The sequence below is a fragment of the Balaenoptera borealis genome (assembly GCF_965194805.1).
Source record: "Balaenoptera borealis genome assembly, chromosome: 8".
In the NCBI taxonomy this organism is placed as follows: domain Eukaryota; kingdom Metazoa; phylum Chordata; class Mammalia; order Artiodactyla; family Balaenopteridae; genus Balaenoptera; species Balaenoptera borealis.
Window position 1 is genome coordinate 94,722,904 of NC_138865.1, and position 17,637 is coordinate 94,740,540.

A 17,637-nucleotide genomic window follows, 5' to 3' on the forward strand; every position below is an offset into this window, starting at 1 on the left:
TATTTTGTGCTGAGTGTGAACTTCCAATGACTCCAATAGAGTGGGAAAACTGGGAACTGTATTTTTTAATATCCAGTGTCTATATAAGAAGAAAATCATCTTGAGTATGAAGACTACTTCAACTAATGTCATTAAGCTATCTTGCAAAGACAACACAGAATGATTTTCTGAAGGAATTTTAATCTGTGTAGTGCTGATCTGCTATAAACCATGTGTCTGTCAAGCTTCATAAGAGATAGAGGGACATGTGAAGTTTAGTCATAAAGTGTGTATGGGAAAATCCTAGGCAATATCCTGAAGGACCTAACAAGGGGCAAAAGAGACAACAGGCCCCATGGGTTTGGACACAGCCTATCAGCCCCTTGCATTAATGCTTTGGCCCTCAATACAATGTTGAGAATAAATAAAGCATAAAAATTATAAAGACGCTGTAAAAGCAATCCATGATGGTCAAGTAAAGCTAAAAGAGATTAAAAAGTGAATTGATTACTCAACTGATTTAAAATAAATGGTAAACTGAACTGGTTTTAAAATCTGGCTTTAAACCCTGGATGTGCCACTGAGCAGCAGTGAACCTGAGAAAATTACTTCTCTCAGAAATTCACCTTTCTCACTTGGAGATAAAGCTTAACTCACAGTGTTTGGAGGATAATTAAAACCTGTGAGAAAGTGAGTAGGAAATTGTCTCAGCACTTAGCAGCGTCTTCCCTCTCTAAGTTACAGTCATGCATTTTACTCTTCACTATCTGGTAAGTACTTTCCCCTTGTAAATTCTCTCTCTCTTTCTGCTGACTAGATGCAGTTGATGATGGGGCTCTAGGGATGGCAGAGCCACAGGGTCGAGAAGCCTGGGTCCTTAATTCACCACATACAGAAGAGCTGCTTGCCAATTAGGAAAACCCATTTTAGATCTTAATGAACAAGAAATAAAATCCTACTGTGTTTGAGACATACATTTTGGTGTCTATTTGTTACAGCACTTTAGCCTATCCTATTTAATACATTCTCGAAAGGCTGAACCACATTCAGGAATACCAGATACAGCAGAAAGTGTCAAAACTAGTCTTAAACAAATTATGTGAATGACTACCAACCAAGCACTGAGATATTCAGCATTCTACCCTCCTCAGTCATAGGAAACTGGCAGTAAGGCTTATAACTCACAGATGGACTCCTGGAAGTTTCCTCGGAGGGGTAACTAAGAGAAATGACTTACCCATGGTAGCAAATGGGGCAATTTCCCCAGTGATGAAACAGCCCAGTCAGAAAACCCTACAGTGAAGCCCACTGTTTGACAGCCACCCCTCCAGGTACTCAAAGAGCTCTCAATTTTTTTTTTTTTTTGTCTCTCTCCAAAATATGAACTGATAGTCAAGGATCACAAACATAAAAATATTATAGGAAAAACCCTAGTAACAAGGGAGAAAAGGAATCAAATGAGAGAAAATATAATAAAACTTGAAAGAAAAAGAAATAATGCAGGAAGAAGACCTAAAGCAATGACTAAAATAAATACCTGTAATTAATGTCCACAGATACAGAAATATTTAACCCATGAAAAAAAAAGAGAATATTATTTTTAAAAATAAAAATAAAAATGTTCTGGGGAAGGGATAAAAAAAGAGCTCTTGTAAATAAATACTGTGAAAGTAGGAGTTTAAAATTCAGTAGATAAGTTAGAAGATAAAATTGTGGTACTTAACCCCAAAAAAACCTACACCAAAAAAGTAGAGATGTAAAATAGTAGAAAAAGAAAGTGAGAAGATCAAGTGGAGGCAGAATGTTTGAAAAACATTAGTTCCAGAGATTGACAAGAGAAGGAAAAATCTCCAAGAAACACAAACATTTTTCAGGATTGAAGAGTGTCCAGATTAAGAGGGGACACTGAGTGAGGAACAATGGATGAAAGAAGTGCCTACTCCAAGGCATGTAATTGTGAAATTTCAGAACCCCAGGGAAAACGAAAAAAACATAAAAGATTCCAAAAAGAAAGAAAAACAAGTCACATACAAAAAATTAGGAATCAGAACGCTATGAATTTCTTACTAGAAGCTATAATACACTGGAGAATTGCCTTTGAAAATATAAGGAAAAATTATTTCCAATGTAGAATTTGGATTATATACCCAACCAACATATGAATCAAGAGGGTTGACAGAATAAAACATTTTTAGAGATGCAAGTCTCAAAAGTTTAACTCCCACGCACCCTTTCCAAAATGTAGGAGTAAAAAAAAAAAAAAAAAAAAAGCTATAAAATCCTCCTGGCAACAGGAGGTCTAACACAAGGCAAATGAGACCCCCAGGATATCAGTGAGAGGAGATCCCAGAATTACTACCATGCTATCTTAGAGAACAATTAGCCCACACTGGAGCAAGAAAACAAAAGACCCCCAAAAGACAATGCCAGAAGATGAAACTGACAAGCTGATTAATGGGTTTAATCATACTGAAGTTTATTCTTCTGGCAAAGAATTTGGTGATTAATAAGTGATAGGTATAATGAAAATAATAGAAACAAATGAAAAAGAGAAATAAAATAGTTACTCTCCTTTTGATTAAGATCATAGGTTTAAGCCACTAGAAAATGATTTCTCAAGTAAAAAAGGAGTTCATACAGGCCTCCTGGTATGGTGCTCCATGGTGTCAGAACCTAGGCTGCTTCTCTCTTGTTCTGCCGTCTTCAGCATGTGGTTTCTACCTCATAGTCCAAGAACTCAAGCCATTACATCCACATTCCAGCAGGCAGAAATAAGAAAGAAACAAAGAGGGCAACAACCTAAACTGCTTTAAGACCACTTAGAGTAGGTCATAAATGCATTAACACATCCCACTGGCCAGGACTCAGTCACATGGCTGCACTAAGCTGCAAGGGTTGTATTGCTAATTTTCAAAAAAGGTGGGGTGGGAGAAGAATGGCTATTGGGAAATAGCTAGCAGTCTCTGCTACCTCCCTCCAGCACTTTCTATTCTCCATATCCTACTTGTTTTTCCTCATTGTATTTATTAATCCCTAACATGTTTTTCCTTCATATGTTTACCTGTTTCCCCTAACCTGGAAGTTCCAAGAGGACACAAACTTTGTGTTTTGTTCACCTCTGCACCCCAGTTTTTGTAAAAGTGCCTGAAGCATAAAGGAGTTTAATTAATACGGGTTGAATGAGGGTATGAATTGTGAATTCTAGGGAGAAAAAGTCTAAGAAAAAAACTTAAACATAAAGATCCAGTCCAGGCACAGATGATGTTTTTTTGTCTTGCTTGGTTAGATATGGACACCCATCAACTTGAAAAACTGACTCACTACCTCTGGAATTACTAATTTTAAAAAGCCTCCCTTCCTCTGAACAGATGATTCAAAAGTCTTTGCAAAGGCACAACCAATACAACCACAGATGACAGCCCTCTAATAATTCCCTAGCCTTAATAGTATAAGCAATATCACTTCAGTGTGTGCATGAATGTAACTATTGTGTAATTGGGTTTAGTTATGTGTTGTGTGTGTAGTTATGTGTGTAAGAAGGTAATGTAATTAGTGACAAAGGCATAAACATCAATATAGTGTAAATTTTAACTATTTTAATGTTATTTATCAGATGAGGGAAAGGAAGTGTATTTTGGGTGAATGGTATGTTAACAGACCTATATCCTCAATTTCCAAGCAACAGATACTATCTGTAACTGAAAATATCAAGAAGCACCAGAAAGTGTATATAATTCAGAAAAAGGGAAACAAGCATTAGAAGAAACAGCTGAAAATGTTGAAAGCGGTTACTCTGGGGACCAATATCAAGAATAAGAAGACAAGATCAGAAGTCTGCTGATTTGTTTGTTTAAATTTGAATTTCCATTATCTAGTTCAGGGCCCCCATTCCTCTGAGCAACTAAGAAATACTCTAACAAGGCCATGCTGGAGGTGGCAATAGGGAGAGAGAATGCACTTAATAAGGAAGAGTGAAGGCTCACTGGTCTTTAGCTACATGTAAATCACCCGAGTAAAAATTAACCCCGGCAAACACGTCCACGAGTTAAATGCAAAGCATGACAGGCACGCATCCATACTGCTTCCCAATGGTCACACAAACTCGCATTCTACACACGAACTTTTACGAAGTGTATGCAAGTGTGCATGGAGGTGACATGAAATTAACCAACTAATGTCACAGCGGACACTGGGGGTAAGATCTCTTGAGGGAACAAAAGTGCACCGAAGGGTCAGGGCCGACACCTAACGCGCCTGACAGGGGCAGGTGGTGGACGCCTCGCTAACTGGGCTGTCCGCCCCCTCTCCCCCCTCCCGCCCCCGCCCCCGCCCCCGCCGCAGTAGGAGGAGCTGAGCCGCCCCGAGCCTGCATCTACCCTTGCGCAGGAGCTGCTCCCTACCAGTAGAGAAGCCACAGGAGAAGGAATTTAAGGAAGAATACCGGCCGCTGCCCTTCGCAGCGCTCGAAGCCGCGCCATGCTTGCCCTCCGAAGGAGCCTGACTAGGGCTCTGGTCGCTCGTACCCTGGCTCTTCGGGTACCTGCTGCTGGGACGTGCCCAAAATGTCTCCTGGGGGAGGGGAGGGAAGGGGAGGCGAGGGGACTGCTGGGAGCGCGCTGGCCGCGCATGCGCCTACAGGCCGAAGAGCCCAGGTCTGCGAGCTCGGTGCTGCCGCCCAAGTTCTAGTGCAAGTCCCAGAACCCGCAGGGCAAGGACCCCGGGACACGCTGGGGGAGGAAGGGTGCCGTTAGGGGAAGACCCACTGCCAGGGTTGCCTCCGGCCGGCTCTCGAACAGCCATGGACGGGGGGCTTTTGCAGCCTAGGTGCCAGGCAGCCGTGAGGACACCCTTGAAGCGCCAGCTGCTGCGTTCTTGCCACCCCGCGCGATTGCTGTCGCAGCATTGGGGCCTATGCCAGGCGGTGGTCCAGCCTCTTTGATTTGTCCTTTGACAAACCCCTCCAGGCTGAAGGGGGAAGGAGAAGAAGGTCAACCAGCAGCTAGCAACAGAACTGGCCTCCCCCTTTTTAACGAAATACGCAACCTCCCAGCATTTTGCAGACGGGGAACCTTAAATAGGGGCCCAGGGTGCCAGTGGTGAAGCATCCTCCCAGCTGCCACTGTCTCCTGAGGTCAGTGCCCAAGTCAGGCAGGTAGGGTCAGGAACCTCATAGCACATAGGATGACAACCTCATTTAAACTTAATGAGAAATGTACAAAATAGACAGTTTTAACTGACGGGAATTGGTCTAATACGCGAATCTAACCTAAAGATTTTTCTCCTTCTGTTGTTTAGGTTTCTACTCCTTTCTCAAGGGATAGGACAGGACGGGGATTTACATAGAGACTGACTTTCTGTAAAGACTAAAGAGGAGCCATAATGGCCCCATCACTCAAGATTAGCAATATAGTCTTTATCCTGAGTCTCTCTACTGGGGCAGGGCCAAAATTATTCCTTACAACTTTATTCTGAACTTTGACTTTACTAAATGTCGATCAAATGCCGTCTTATAGGTGACTTGGAAGTTATTGCTGCTGAAAATGAGCCCTGACATGAATATAAGGGAGCTTGAAGTACTCATGATTCTTCTCCCAGCACAGTTCTAGTTTCTGCCCTACAACAAAAATCACCTCCCCCGAGCACACACGTACTTATCTCAACTGCTGTTTAACCTTTCCCTGGGCTTCCTTTGTTACTTGTTTCTTTCTCTTGTGAAAGATAACAAAATTATGTGCCTTAACCACATACTTGTTTCCAAGTATCAATACAAATTCCTGAAAAATCAACTAAAAAAGCAACTGTTAACAAATACCCCACTGGCTCATTTTCTGATATATTTTATTTATAATACTTATTAAACTAGTATACCAGGCAGTTGTTTATTTGTGTAATATTGTCTTATTAGAATTTGGTTAAAAGGACACAAAAAAACATGTCCACCAAAAGTAGGAGTAGTTGGCTGCAGTTGTTTTTGGTGGGAATACCTGCTTTCATTGTAAGCTTAGACACTTGGGCAATAGGAATATAACTCATAGGGGACATGAGTGTAATGAACTCAAGTAGATAATTATAAATATGACATTATGCACAATGAAATCACATATATAGGCAACTGTGTGTTATAACCAAAAATATGTCAGAGAAAGGAGCCTACTGGTTTCATTTGACATATCAGCTGGTCAACATAAGCCCCAAATTTGTCCATAGCTTTGTTTGTACCAACATTTGTATTAGATAATTCTGATTAATCAGCTTCAGGAATTGGCACATGATATCCAAAACTGCAATAACATGAAATTGTAAACATAAATGCCATATGAGTGTGTGTGTATACACGTATGCATATACGTATTTACATACACACACATTTACATTCACAGGGGATAATTTCTGGCAGGTAATTTCCTACCTAAAGTTAAGTTCACTAAGTCTCAGAAGATTAAACACAGCAAAAATGTATATAGTGACCGTACCTCTAATACAAAAAGAACTAATTGTTCTTAAGGGATATTTCCATCAACCTTCCATTTATGTGTGTGTGTGTGTGTGTGTGTGTGTGTGTGAATGACATGAGAAAAAGGAGACCAAAATGTCATATATTTATGTATATGTATGTACATGTACATTATGTGTGTATATGTATATTAGAAATAATGCACGTGCATGATTAACAATTACTTCCTAACACTCTAGTCAAGTATACACAGCAGACAGATAATTATACATACCTTAACTTATTTAATAAACACTTATTGGGGCATTTAACTTTTAAAGTTGAAAGTTATTGCAGTCAGAATTTCACAGCATTTTTTGTGGCAAACTAAAAAATGTATGTAAAGTTTACCTGGAAGGATAAATGACTAAGAATAGCTAATAAAATAGTTGAAAAATACATTATATCCATTTGCCTCCTCAACTTCCTTAGTTGAATGTCCAGTGGACATCTCACACCTAACATATTCAAAGCTGAGCTTCTGATCTTTAGGAAGAAATTTAACTTCTAATAATACATCCTAAGAAAATTATCAGAATATACAGAAAAATTTATTTTCAAATTGGAAAATATATGAAGAGGAGAAAAATTATGAAAATTATTAGATGTCCATCTCATGCCATATGCTAAAAAATAAAATTCAAATGGGTTATAGATTTCAGAGTAGAAAAAAGTTATAGAATTACTAAAATAAAATATAGATGAATTTATTTAATAATATGAATGACAACTATATGTCTTAAGCCAAAATAACAAATGAAGAAACAATGAAGGAAAAACAATGAATTGATGATTTTATTATAAAAAAGCTCAATCTTTCTGCATGCCCCAAAACACTGTAAATGAAATTCAAAAACAAAGAGAAACACAAAAACTTATGCAAAGGTAGATGTACAGATGACTACTGAATATATATTAAAGAAGATGCAGATTAAGACAATAATGAGAGCCATTTTTACCTAATAAATACATACTTTTATAAATATAGTACTAAATAGGCTGGGAAAAAATAAGTACCCCTACTGTGTAGGGTACACTGGCTTAACCTTTCCCCTCCACAAAATTTGGCGATATAAATTAAAAGCCTTAATTTTAAAATTATTTTTCCCAATATTCTAGGAAATATGCATAGTTGTATAGATGTGTTCAGTTACACAGGAAAGAAATTGAAAAGGATGTAAAACGTATAGTGGTCATTTGAATGATGAAATTAATATTTATTAAGTCGTATTTTAGTTTTTATAATTGACATATCTAACTTTTATAAGAAAAAAACTGAAAATGAGTATGCACATTTTTTAATCTTAAATTCATTGTCAGTGGAGAAAAGGGAAGAGTAATATGTGGAGTATAAATCAGTGCATCATTTCTGGATGACAATTTATAATATGTACACTGTACATATGTAAGTATATATAAGATATTCCCTTTGGTTCTCTCAATTTTCATTTTAAGAGATTATATTGAGGAAATAATGAGATCCAGACTGCCTGGGTTTGAATCCCAGCTCCACCGCTTACTAACTTTGTGACTTGGAGTGAGTTACTTAAACTTTCTGTGCCTTACATTGCTCATTGATAAAATAATGATAATAATAACCTACCACCTAGGATTATTGTGAAGACTAAATGAGTTAATACATGCAAAACGCTTAGAGCCAGGCTTAGAACATAGGAAGCACCCAATAAATGTAAGTAGTGATTTGTCTTTGACATTGTTATTTTTATAAATATACATGATAGGTGCTGCTCTAAGGAAGTTTTTGTCAGCATTGTTTATGATAAGGAAACTTTAGAAACAATGTGATATGACCCTATGTATATAATATACTTGTAATACACAAATAGACACACTCATAAATCATATACATGATGTATCTTATATAAGCATAAACATATATTCTGTGTGTATATAAATATTTAAACATATAAAAATACATACATATATACATAAATATGGAAAAGATACACCAAAATTGAAAAGTAGTTATTTCAGGTTGGTAGGATTAGAAATGATTATTGCTTTCTCTTTTTGTTTATCTGCATTTTCCAAAATCTATACAACTAACACATATTACTTATAATTATTTTTTTAAAATTTAAATAAGTACAAGAACACTTATTTCAGTATTTTGTAGAATACCACACTATTTTGAATATAACAACAATATATATTTTGAATATAACAACAATAAGGTGTTGCGATAAAAATTTGCTGTATCTATAAGGAGGAATTCACAGAGCCATTAAAAATTAATATCACTGCCAAAGAAAATACTCATTGTTGATTTTTAAAAATCTATTTCTAAGCATAATATACAGTAAGACCCTAGTTTTATTTCACTCATATTTTTTGAAGGAAATAAACTAAATATTAATATTAAAAGAGGTTTTCTCTAGGTGGTTAAGATTATGGCACTTTTCATATTCTTTGTATCAGCCAAATTTTCAGTAGTAAACACAATTTTTTTATAGTCTTGCTTTTTAAAAGTAAAAGTAAAAGCCTTCTGTTTCTTCATCTATAAAACCAGTTTGACTAATTATAACTTTCTCTCCCAAATCTCTGACCCCTCTGAACTCTTATCACTAACATACTTAGTGTTACCTTGTTGTACTCATTATTTTGATTTAAAGAATAGGACTTTCAGTTTCTGATTAATATTTCTGTCTTTCTTATTTGTAGTAATGCCACAGTCTTTAGAATCTATTTCTGGTTTATTTATTTCTGCAGTTCATGTTCTTTGGTGGAACGAGAGTGCAGATGGCCGAGCAGCTGGGAGACATCAGTCTCATGAGGATCCCAGAGTTGTAGCAGCTGGTAGGCTATTTCACTAGGCACAGTTATTCTTAGAACAAATTTGATTTAGTCAATAACTTTATATACCTTCTTGAATTTTTTTTCAGTTCGAGAAAGTATAAATTACCTAGAGTCTCAGAAGAATATGCTTCTGATTCCTATATCATTTTCACCATTGAAATAGTTTTCCACTGAAATATGAAGCATTTCATGAACTGCCATAAGATGTGTCTGCTAATGGTGCTTAAATTCTTCCAAGAGAGTCTCACTTTTATTTGAAGAAAATAGTAAGTTAATTCACTATGTCTCTGCATTTTAAAAGCCAGCTCTGTCCATTGTCACTACCACCTCAGGATAGTTCTGTTCATTTTCCCCTTGGCATTTCAGTATCTATTATACTTTAGAAATATGTAGTCGCCACTACTTCTTGATCTTGATTTTTCATTTGTTTCAGAACATCTCTCCTTCTCTATTTTAACAATATTTTGCTCTATAGCATTTTCTTATATTCATATAATGATCTTACATTTCTGTGACTGACAATATCTTTAAATTATTTATATACAGTGTCTATCTTTTAATCATGTCTGTGTTATCTGAGATTTTTAAAACATTTTTGCCCAGTAAAGTTTATTTTGTGATATCAAATGGAATTCAGAAGAATATTATATCAAATATATTTCTTTACCTTGGGAAAGTACAGTATAACCTGTGTCACCTGTTTTAATTATGGTTTTCACATTAATTACTTGTAACTTTCACTTGGAAAATAATTTTTTAAAAACTTCAGAAGACTTATATGCTGAAATGTGTTTACAGTTTTATTAATTTTTGTTCATTTTGGATCACTATTTAATGAAGATCCTTGGGACATCTATTTGTTTTAAGGAGATCTTTATGTTTATGGAAATGCTTGCCCTAATAAAAGCCTACATATCCATTTTGTTTTTTTCTTAATTTGCTTTTTATATTTATATTATTGTATCTGGAGCTTTTACTATGTTACTATAGGATGGTGACACAGTAATAATTTACCAACTTTATTGTAAATGTTATGTTGTATCAAGAAAATAGCATGATAGTAATCCCAGAAGGAAGGTTTCTTCAGTACCACCACAGATACGCTAGGGTTTTCCTTGAAACACCTTTAATTTCCATTTTAGTTGTATACCTCTGCTTTCTAAAACTAGGTTTGGTATTTCCAAGCTCTTTTGATAGTCTATATTTTACATTTCTAAGACATATTGTAAATTTATGGCTGTATTATTTTACGTTTCTAGAACATATTGTAGTCTATATTTATAGTTATATTATTTTACATTTCTAAAACATATAGTAAATTATGAATTAGTTGTCTAACGGGAATTTGGAAAACAAGGTACAGTGTGTTAGGCTCCTGATAGAAGAAATGTCTAAAGGATTAAAAAACAAACAAACAAAAAGTCAGAAGGGAAAGGTGAGATGGTGCTCAGGTGCAGCCTATACTATTAACAGGCAAGAAAAGAATCCAAATAGAAGTTTTGTAATCCAGCTGTTGTCGTGTTTTCTGTTTCCCTTCAAAGCAAAACTCTCTGCAGAGTTGTGTATACTCACCATCTTCCCTTCCTTACCTCTTATTCTTCCCTGAAACCAATCCAGGTAGGCCTGCATCTTTGTCAGTCTGCTGAAATGATTCTTCTGAAGGTCACCAAGGATCTCTTTGTTACCAAAATCAATGGTCTTTCGTTGCCTTTACCTTGCTCATCTTCTCAGCCACGTTGGACACAATCGACCACTTCTTACCTTCCCAAATACACTTGATTCTGAGCTTTAATACATGGCATCTTACTCTTAGATTTCCCTCCTCCCCACTGGCCAGTCCCTTTTTTTTCTTTGCTGGTGTGTCTTCTAAATGTGGGTAGCGTCTCGGGCTTCAAGAATATTCTCTCTCTTCCCTCTCTCTAGGTAAGCTCATTCGGTCCAAAGGCTTAAGTACCATGTATGTGCCGATGATTCACGCATTTTTATCTTTTTTCCCATCCTTGCCTCAGAGCTGCAGACTGAAATACTAACTGCCTTTTGAACACAACCATCTACCTAGTTTGGGTCACAAATTAGAAGTCACCTTGATATCTCTCTTTCCCTCATCCCCTTTGCAGCCCATCAGCAGGTCCTGTTGGCTGTATCTCTAAAACAGATCCTCAGTGTTACAATTCCTTCCTATGTCTGTTGCTACCATCCTGGCCCAATCTACCATCCTCTCCTACTTAGCCCCCCTACTGTCCTTTCTTCCCATATAACCAGCAAAGTTCTTTCTGAAACATAGATCAAGCCACTTCCTTGTTTAAAACTCTCCAGCAGCTCCTCATTGCACTAACAATAAAATCCAGGCACCTTACACAGGACTACGAGGCTCTACAAGTTCTGGTTCCTGCCATCTCTGATTCCATTCCCTACAACTCCAGAGACACTGGAATTCTCTCCTTGCTCCCCAACTTGCCAAGATTTTTCCCACTTGGGGCTTTTGCACCGAGTGTTCTTTCTTCCAGGAACATTCTTCCTACCCACCTTCAAATGTTGGCTCCTGTTCATTTTATTCACATCTGAGCTTAAATGTCACGCCGCAGAGGCCTGACACCTCTCCGTGGTTATTGTTACCGTGTTGTATTTTCTTCTTAGCACTTAGTGCTGTCTGAATTTATTATATTTCTTTACCCACACATCTGTTGTGAATATGAATATAACTTCTCCATTGAAATTCAAGTTCATTAGAGCAGGAATTCGGCCTTCTTCAACATTGTATCCCCAGAACCTAGAAGAGTATCTGGTGCATGAGAGAGTTCAAGAAGTATTTGTTACATTATTGCATAATGATGCCAAACTGATTTTATAAGGACAATTTTAATTGATATTTAACTTTTAACTTCACCAAAAGAACCAAACTGATTTAACTTTTAACTTCACCAGAAGAACCCTCTGCCAGTTACTAGCTGTGTCACTTTGAACAAGTTCCTTATTCTCTGAGTCAGTTTACTCATATGTCAAATGGTACTACTTACCTCATACGGCAGGTTCTGAGGATTAAATGAAATACCTGACAACACAGTTAAACCCTTGGAAAAGACAGCTCATCTTCTCAAGCTTTTTCTTATTCAATGTACGCATTAGCATTCCAAAGTTTCCAGAGTTTTTTTGAACCTGTAAATGTTTATACAGGCTTTTTTCCTAGATAGAAGAATGTTTTGGTCAAGACTCATGAGTGACATATTATCTTAAGTGCCTTTTATTTTTCAGTATTTTTTTCTCTCCCTCGATTGTCCTTTTTCACAAACACAGTTTTCTGTCATTTCCTTAAAGTGGCTATAATGTGAACTTCAAGGGCGAGAGACATAATCGCGACGCTGATGCTGGGCACTCAACCAGGCTCAGTCGCAAAGCCACGATCGTTCCGCCCGCCGAGTTCAGATCCACACCTTAGCAAAGGACTGCTCTCTACACGTCACGGCCATCAGGAGGTCACAGGTAGAGCCACGACTCCACTGCGCTGCCTAGGAGGGCCTGTTGTTTGACAGGGGTTCTTCAAGGACGGAGATTAGCAGTCAGTCTCAGAAACAATGCACATGAGCTATGACAAATGCACCCACATATCATAGCACTACATAATCCTGGGTGCAGCCTGCACAGCACTTTTTACAGAAGAAAGGGAAGGCCCCTCCAACGTTAGTATCGTTTCTCCTCCCACGTTTGCCTGTTTTTCCTGCATGCTCACCCTTGCCAGCACCTTGCGGGTACACCTGCCACACTGTGTCCTTGTATTTTGGTTGAATAAACGAAAGAGCACTGAAGGCTGCCTTGGAGCTTCCTCAGTGCCAAATGAAGTAATGAGGTTTTTATTAAATGGCTTAGCTACAGAGTATCTGCAGAGATCTCTACAGCTTCATGATCATTAAGCAAAATAAGTTTATCTAAAACCTCTTAAACTTAGTATCAGTTACTACCAAAACTGAACCATGAAAGTGCGAAACACCCTATATTTTCAAGTAGTCCCCTCGATTTTCTTTTGTGATTAACAGGACATTTAGTTTTTTTCTAAATTTCTACTTTTGGTCCGAACGTCTTCCCTTCTATAAGCAGACATTTCTTACTTCTGTAATGACTTTATAAGCTCCAACAGTAGGTGGTGCTATGAATGCACGAAAATAAATTAGTACAGGCCACAACAGAACTGTCACAGGTTTATTTCGTGACTTATTACAACATAGAAATATGCCTTTTTAATACTTCATATAAAGTTATTGACAATACAAAATTTTTTTCTTTTTTTTCTTTTAATGAAAAGGATTTAACTTAGAAATCTACTGTGAAACTTTTGTCTAGTTTTGCAATTCTCAGATATTCCAGTGCAAAAATAGATCCCATTACAGACAGCATAAAGTGCTTGGAATGAAGGGCCAATGATAAAGAAAAAGCACAAAAACATAGCTTCATCATAGGGTATAAGACGGGAGAACAGAATACTTAAACCTTATGGAAGGTTAAACATTCTATAAAAAGGGATGCAACAATTCTGAAGAGAATTAGAATGATATGACTATAGCACTATATTATTACTAGTAAATAGTAACAAGGGTAGAAATTAATATCTCAGCGTCAAAGTGGTTCAGTATGACACATGGCTCTTTGGAAAAAATTTTTACCTGATACATACAACCACGAGAAGAAAACAGACATATCCCTTTAGTCAATGATTAGTATACAGTGAATGCTGTGCAACATTTAATAGTCACAATGCATATGGCTTCAGTACAGATGTTGAAATACAGTAGTTTGAGGTTTGGTTATTTGTTTTTTAACAATGACCTATGCTGGGCGTTTACATATAGAGGGCTTTGTTATTGTTTTCTTTTGTATTTTTCATATTCACAGTTAATAAGGTTTAAGGTGTCCAAAAGAAGCAAAAGCCGAAATCTTTAAACACTTTCGAAAATTTCTGAAACTCACATGGTTACATTTCCACAGGGATTATATAGAAATTTTACCTGACTGAGCAGAGAGTTGTAAAAATTTCTACTATAATTAGGCTTACACAGAAAAATTTAAAAGATTGCTGTTTGGATAGTCTAAAAGGTAACAATATTAATGAAGTAGATGGGTAGCTGTAGACTTTTTCTAGCTTAAGAGAACCTTTAAATCTATATTGAAATGTTGCATTTTTTTTCAAAGTAGTTCACAGTGTCTTTTGATTTTTTAAAATATGGCCTTGAAGTAATCAAAAAAAGGAGCTACTCATGGTTTTAATATAATACAGAATTAGAACATGATTCTAGTGAAATGGGAAAACAGAAGCTTGATTTTGAAAAATATTGAACAAGGAGAAACAATTATTCTATGAGTTTTATATCATTAAAGATAGCATAAAATATGAGCTCATACCACTAGTTATTGGAAAAATGCCTTCATTACTTGTTTATCATTTTAGAAAATATCGGCATTCATTTCTTTTTTTTTTTTTTAAAGATTTTTTGATGTGGGCCATTTTTAAAGTCTTTATTGAATTTGTTACAATATTGCTTCTGTTTTATGTTTTGGTTTTTTGGCAGTGAGGCATGTGGGATCTTGGCTCCCCGACCAGGGATCGAACCTGCACCCCCTGCATTGGAAGGTGAAGTCTTAACCACTGGACCACCAGGGAAGTCCCCTAAAGGTCATTTTCTTTTTCCAAGCAACAAGTTGCATGATAACATACAGTAAATTTTAAAAGAAAAAATACAGATTTGGATAGATCTGAAATCTTGCACCTTTAGAGTTAATATCTAAATTTTTTTTTAAAGGAGAAGACATTAGTAATGATACTGAAAGATGACTTTACCAAACAGTATTTCTCTCATAATTTTGTTGCCTCAAGACAGATGACATTAAGCATTAGTGCAATATTATTTTTAACAAGTATTTACTGACTAAAAAAATTAAACTGGGTTAGAAAAGTCTGAGATAATCTTTACGTGGGGGCATTTGCTGTTTTTTATTGTTGTTGTTTTTTTTCATGATAGGTTAGTGATTGAAGAGATGAAAAATTTGAGATTGTCAGAATGGGGTATCTGAGATTTTCAAAGTTAATTATTCGAAGGTACTAAATGCCATAAGCACAGTTTTATGTTATTCAACAAGCTTTGAAGCTAGCTGTCTTCTCTGTGAAAGTATTCATTATATAGTCTTGTGACCCTTATGACATTTAAACTTTCTTGGCTTTTGCATTGTTGCTATTTTCAAAAAGTGGGCTGCCCAATATTCTTTCAGTGGGTTCCCACAACCACAACAAAACCTGTATTTGTAAACCAGTTAGCTGACAAACATGGCACAGGAAATCTACTGAGACTTAATATCTCCTCACCGCATCCATCCATACTCAGTTATAACATACACTCAAAAAATACTTGATTAATGCACTGATACTAAAAGTATTCTAAACGATCTTAAAGAAACTTAAATACAATGTTGTCATGAGATCTTGGCCATCACAGTGTTTTCTAGTCACTAGGCATTAGATGATCCATTCGCAAACTTACATGAAAAAATAAAGCTAGCGCGGCAGTGTGGCCATACTCCTCTGTGCCACAGGGTTCTACAAAGAGGCCATTCTAAGGTTTCAAAAGTCACTGACAGAACTTACAATTCCAAATAACATTAAAAGTACAAAGATTTTTCTCAAAATACAACTCCATCTTTTCATATTCTAGATTAATCCAAAAAGCCAGAAATAATACTATGCTTGTATCAAACAACAAGATCTTGAGATGCACTGTACCGTGTTAGCAGACAATCAGGACAAATGGACACAGGCCTCCCTTGGTTTGAACGCATCATCTCCTTCATCCCATGCCCTGGCTTCCGCAGCCTGCGGCCCCAACAATGCAGTTGCTGATTCTTTGCTTCTTAACCAGGATCTAAGTATACTTAAAGAGTCCCACAAAGATAACCTTGGAGACTCATGGTTCCAAGCAAGGACAACAATGAAACCAAGTCTCACTCTTGCATGTTACCATGCAATTTACATGTTGCAATTTGCATGTCACCACCATCAGAGCAGTTCATCAAAGAGGGAATCAAAGCAGGACTTTCCCCACACATGGAACCATTTTGTCACCTGATATTTGATGATGTCAACAGACTCTGAGTAGAGCAGCTTTCACAACAGTGTGCACGACACACCATGGTGCTTCGGGCTTTCTGAGCAACTTGGCATTAGTAATTCCGGTGCACTCATTGCCGGCACTGGCTGTGTCACCGGGAAACCAGTCTCCTGGCTTGGCACGGCTTAATGAATGAGGATGCCTTTTGATTTTGATAAACAATCACTGGCCATGATTACTTGATGAATTATTGTTGCAACCCCAGTTAGAATACAAAGGAACAAAAAAGTATGTCAAACCCATATGTCCGCTGGGTTCCATACTAGAGTTTCACATGAGTATAAGGTAATAAACTAAATTCAAGTCTTTCTCACTCGAGAGCCATACAAGACATAGGCTACAAAGGCACTGCCCTTGTAATGGAATTTTGTTTTCATTGCATTGAATTGCATTGCATTGAATAGTATCAGTACAGTATCCAGTTTACCTCTTCCCACAAAATCTTCCAGCTCTTTCCTCTGGAACACTTCACATAGTGCAAAGGAAGGTCTAGTTCCTCCTTTCTTCTAGCCACCCTGTATGAACAGGATTCTTCATACATAACTTTCTTTCACTTTCTCATCCTGCAGAAAAGATGTGAGAACTGCAACATCCACCACTGTCTGGTTTTTGTGTAATGACAGGTCCTTTAAGTGGTCATCATCACTTTGGTCCTTGGCAAAGTTTACAAATACCTGTCAAAATAAAGGTGGACCTTTATAAATACCTCTAATTTGCTCTCTTTATTCTAGTTGCATTTTTCCCCACATGAAAATTAGAGAATACGAGATTGAATAAATAGAATAGATTAACTAGAAAATTGTGTGTGTGGGAGGGAGAGGGGAATACTTGACAAAGCATTAACCTAAAAAACTGACCTTCTATTATTGCCCCCCAAATCACCAACTGCTCAATCATCTATTTACTTTGACTCATACAGGCCTGATTAAAGGGAAGAGAGTTGAAAACTAACATTTACTGAACACCTACTAAGTGCCAGGATCTATTTGGTACCTGATGTTATCTAATATAAATGGGATAAGGCACCTGGCATAATACCTGCCCGTGGCAGATACTCAATAAAAAACTGCAGTTTTTATGATTATTATGACAATTTATTCTCACATTAACCCTATGAAGTTGGTAGTATCATCTCCCTTTTCAGATTCAGGGAGGTTAGGAAAAAGCATAACTAGTAGTAGAAGATCAGGAGTTCATGCT

General features: G+C 36.9%; 3 protein-coding genes across 24 annotated transcripts in view; 1 reads left to right on the plus strand and 2 right to left on the minus strand.

Moving 5' to 3' along the window:
• LOC309634265 (uncharacterized protein) overlaps positions 1 to 9,196 on the minus strand; it is a 39,660-nt gene extending 30,464 nt beyond the window's left edge. For all 12 annotated transcript variants that reach the window (XR_014247911.1, XR_014247912.1, XR_014247913.1 and 9 more), the window contains exon 1: positions 4,380 to 9,196. The gene's annotated coding sequence lies outside the window, so the exon portion shown is untranslated. The remainder of the gene's footprint in view (positions 1 to 4,379) is intronic.
• LOC309634246 (protein NipSnap homolog 3A-like) overlaps positions 1 to 13,356 on the plus strand; it is a 28,114-nt gene extending 14,758 nt beyond the window's left edge. Inside the window, exons 5-6 of the mRNA XM_082404212.1 lie at positions 9,203 to 9,289; positions 9,376 to 13,356. Of these exons, the coding sequence (XP_082260338.1) occupies positions 9,203 to 9,289; positions 9,376 to 9,452 (164 nt within the window). The 3' untranslated portion in view covers positions 9,453 to 13,356. The remainder of the gene's footprint in view (positions 1 to 9,202; positions 9,290 to 9,375) is intronic.
• Positions 13,357 to 13,469: 113 nt separating this feature from the next.
• ABCA1 (ATP binding cassette subfamily A member 1) overlaps positions 13,470 to 17,637 on the minus strand; it is a 177,282-nt gene continuing 173,114 nt past the window's right edge. For all 11 annotated transcript variants that reach the window (XM_082403724.1, XM_082403720.1, XM_082403726.1 and 8 more), the window contains one exon: positions 13,470 to 17,111. In XM_082403724.1, the coding sequence (XP_082259850.1) occupies positions 16,971 to 17,111 (141 nt within the window). In that variant the 3' untranslated portion in view covers positions 13,470 to 16,970. The remainder of the gene's footprint in view (positions 17,112 to 17,637) is intronic.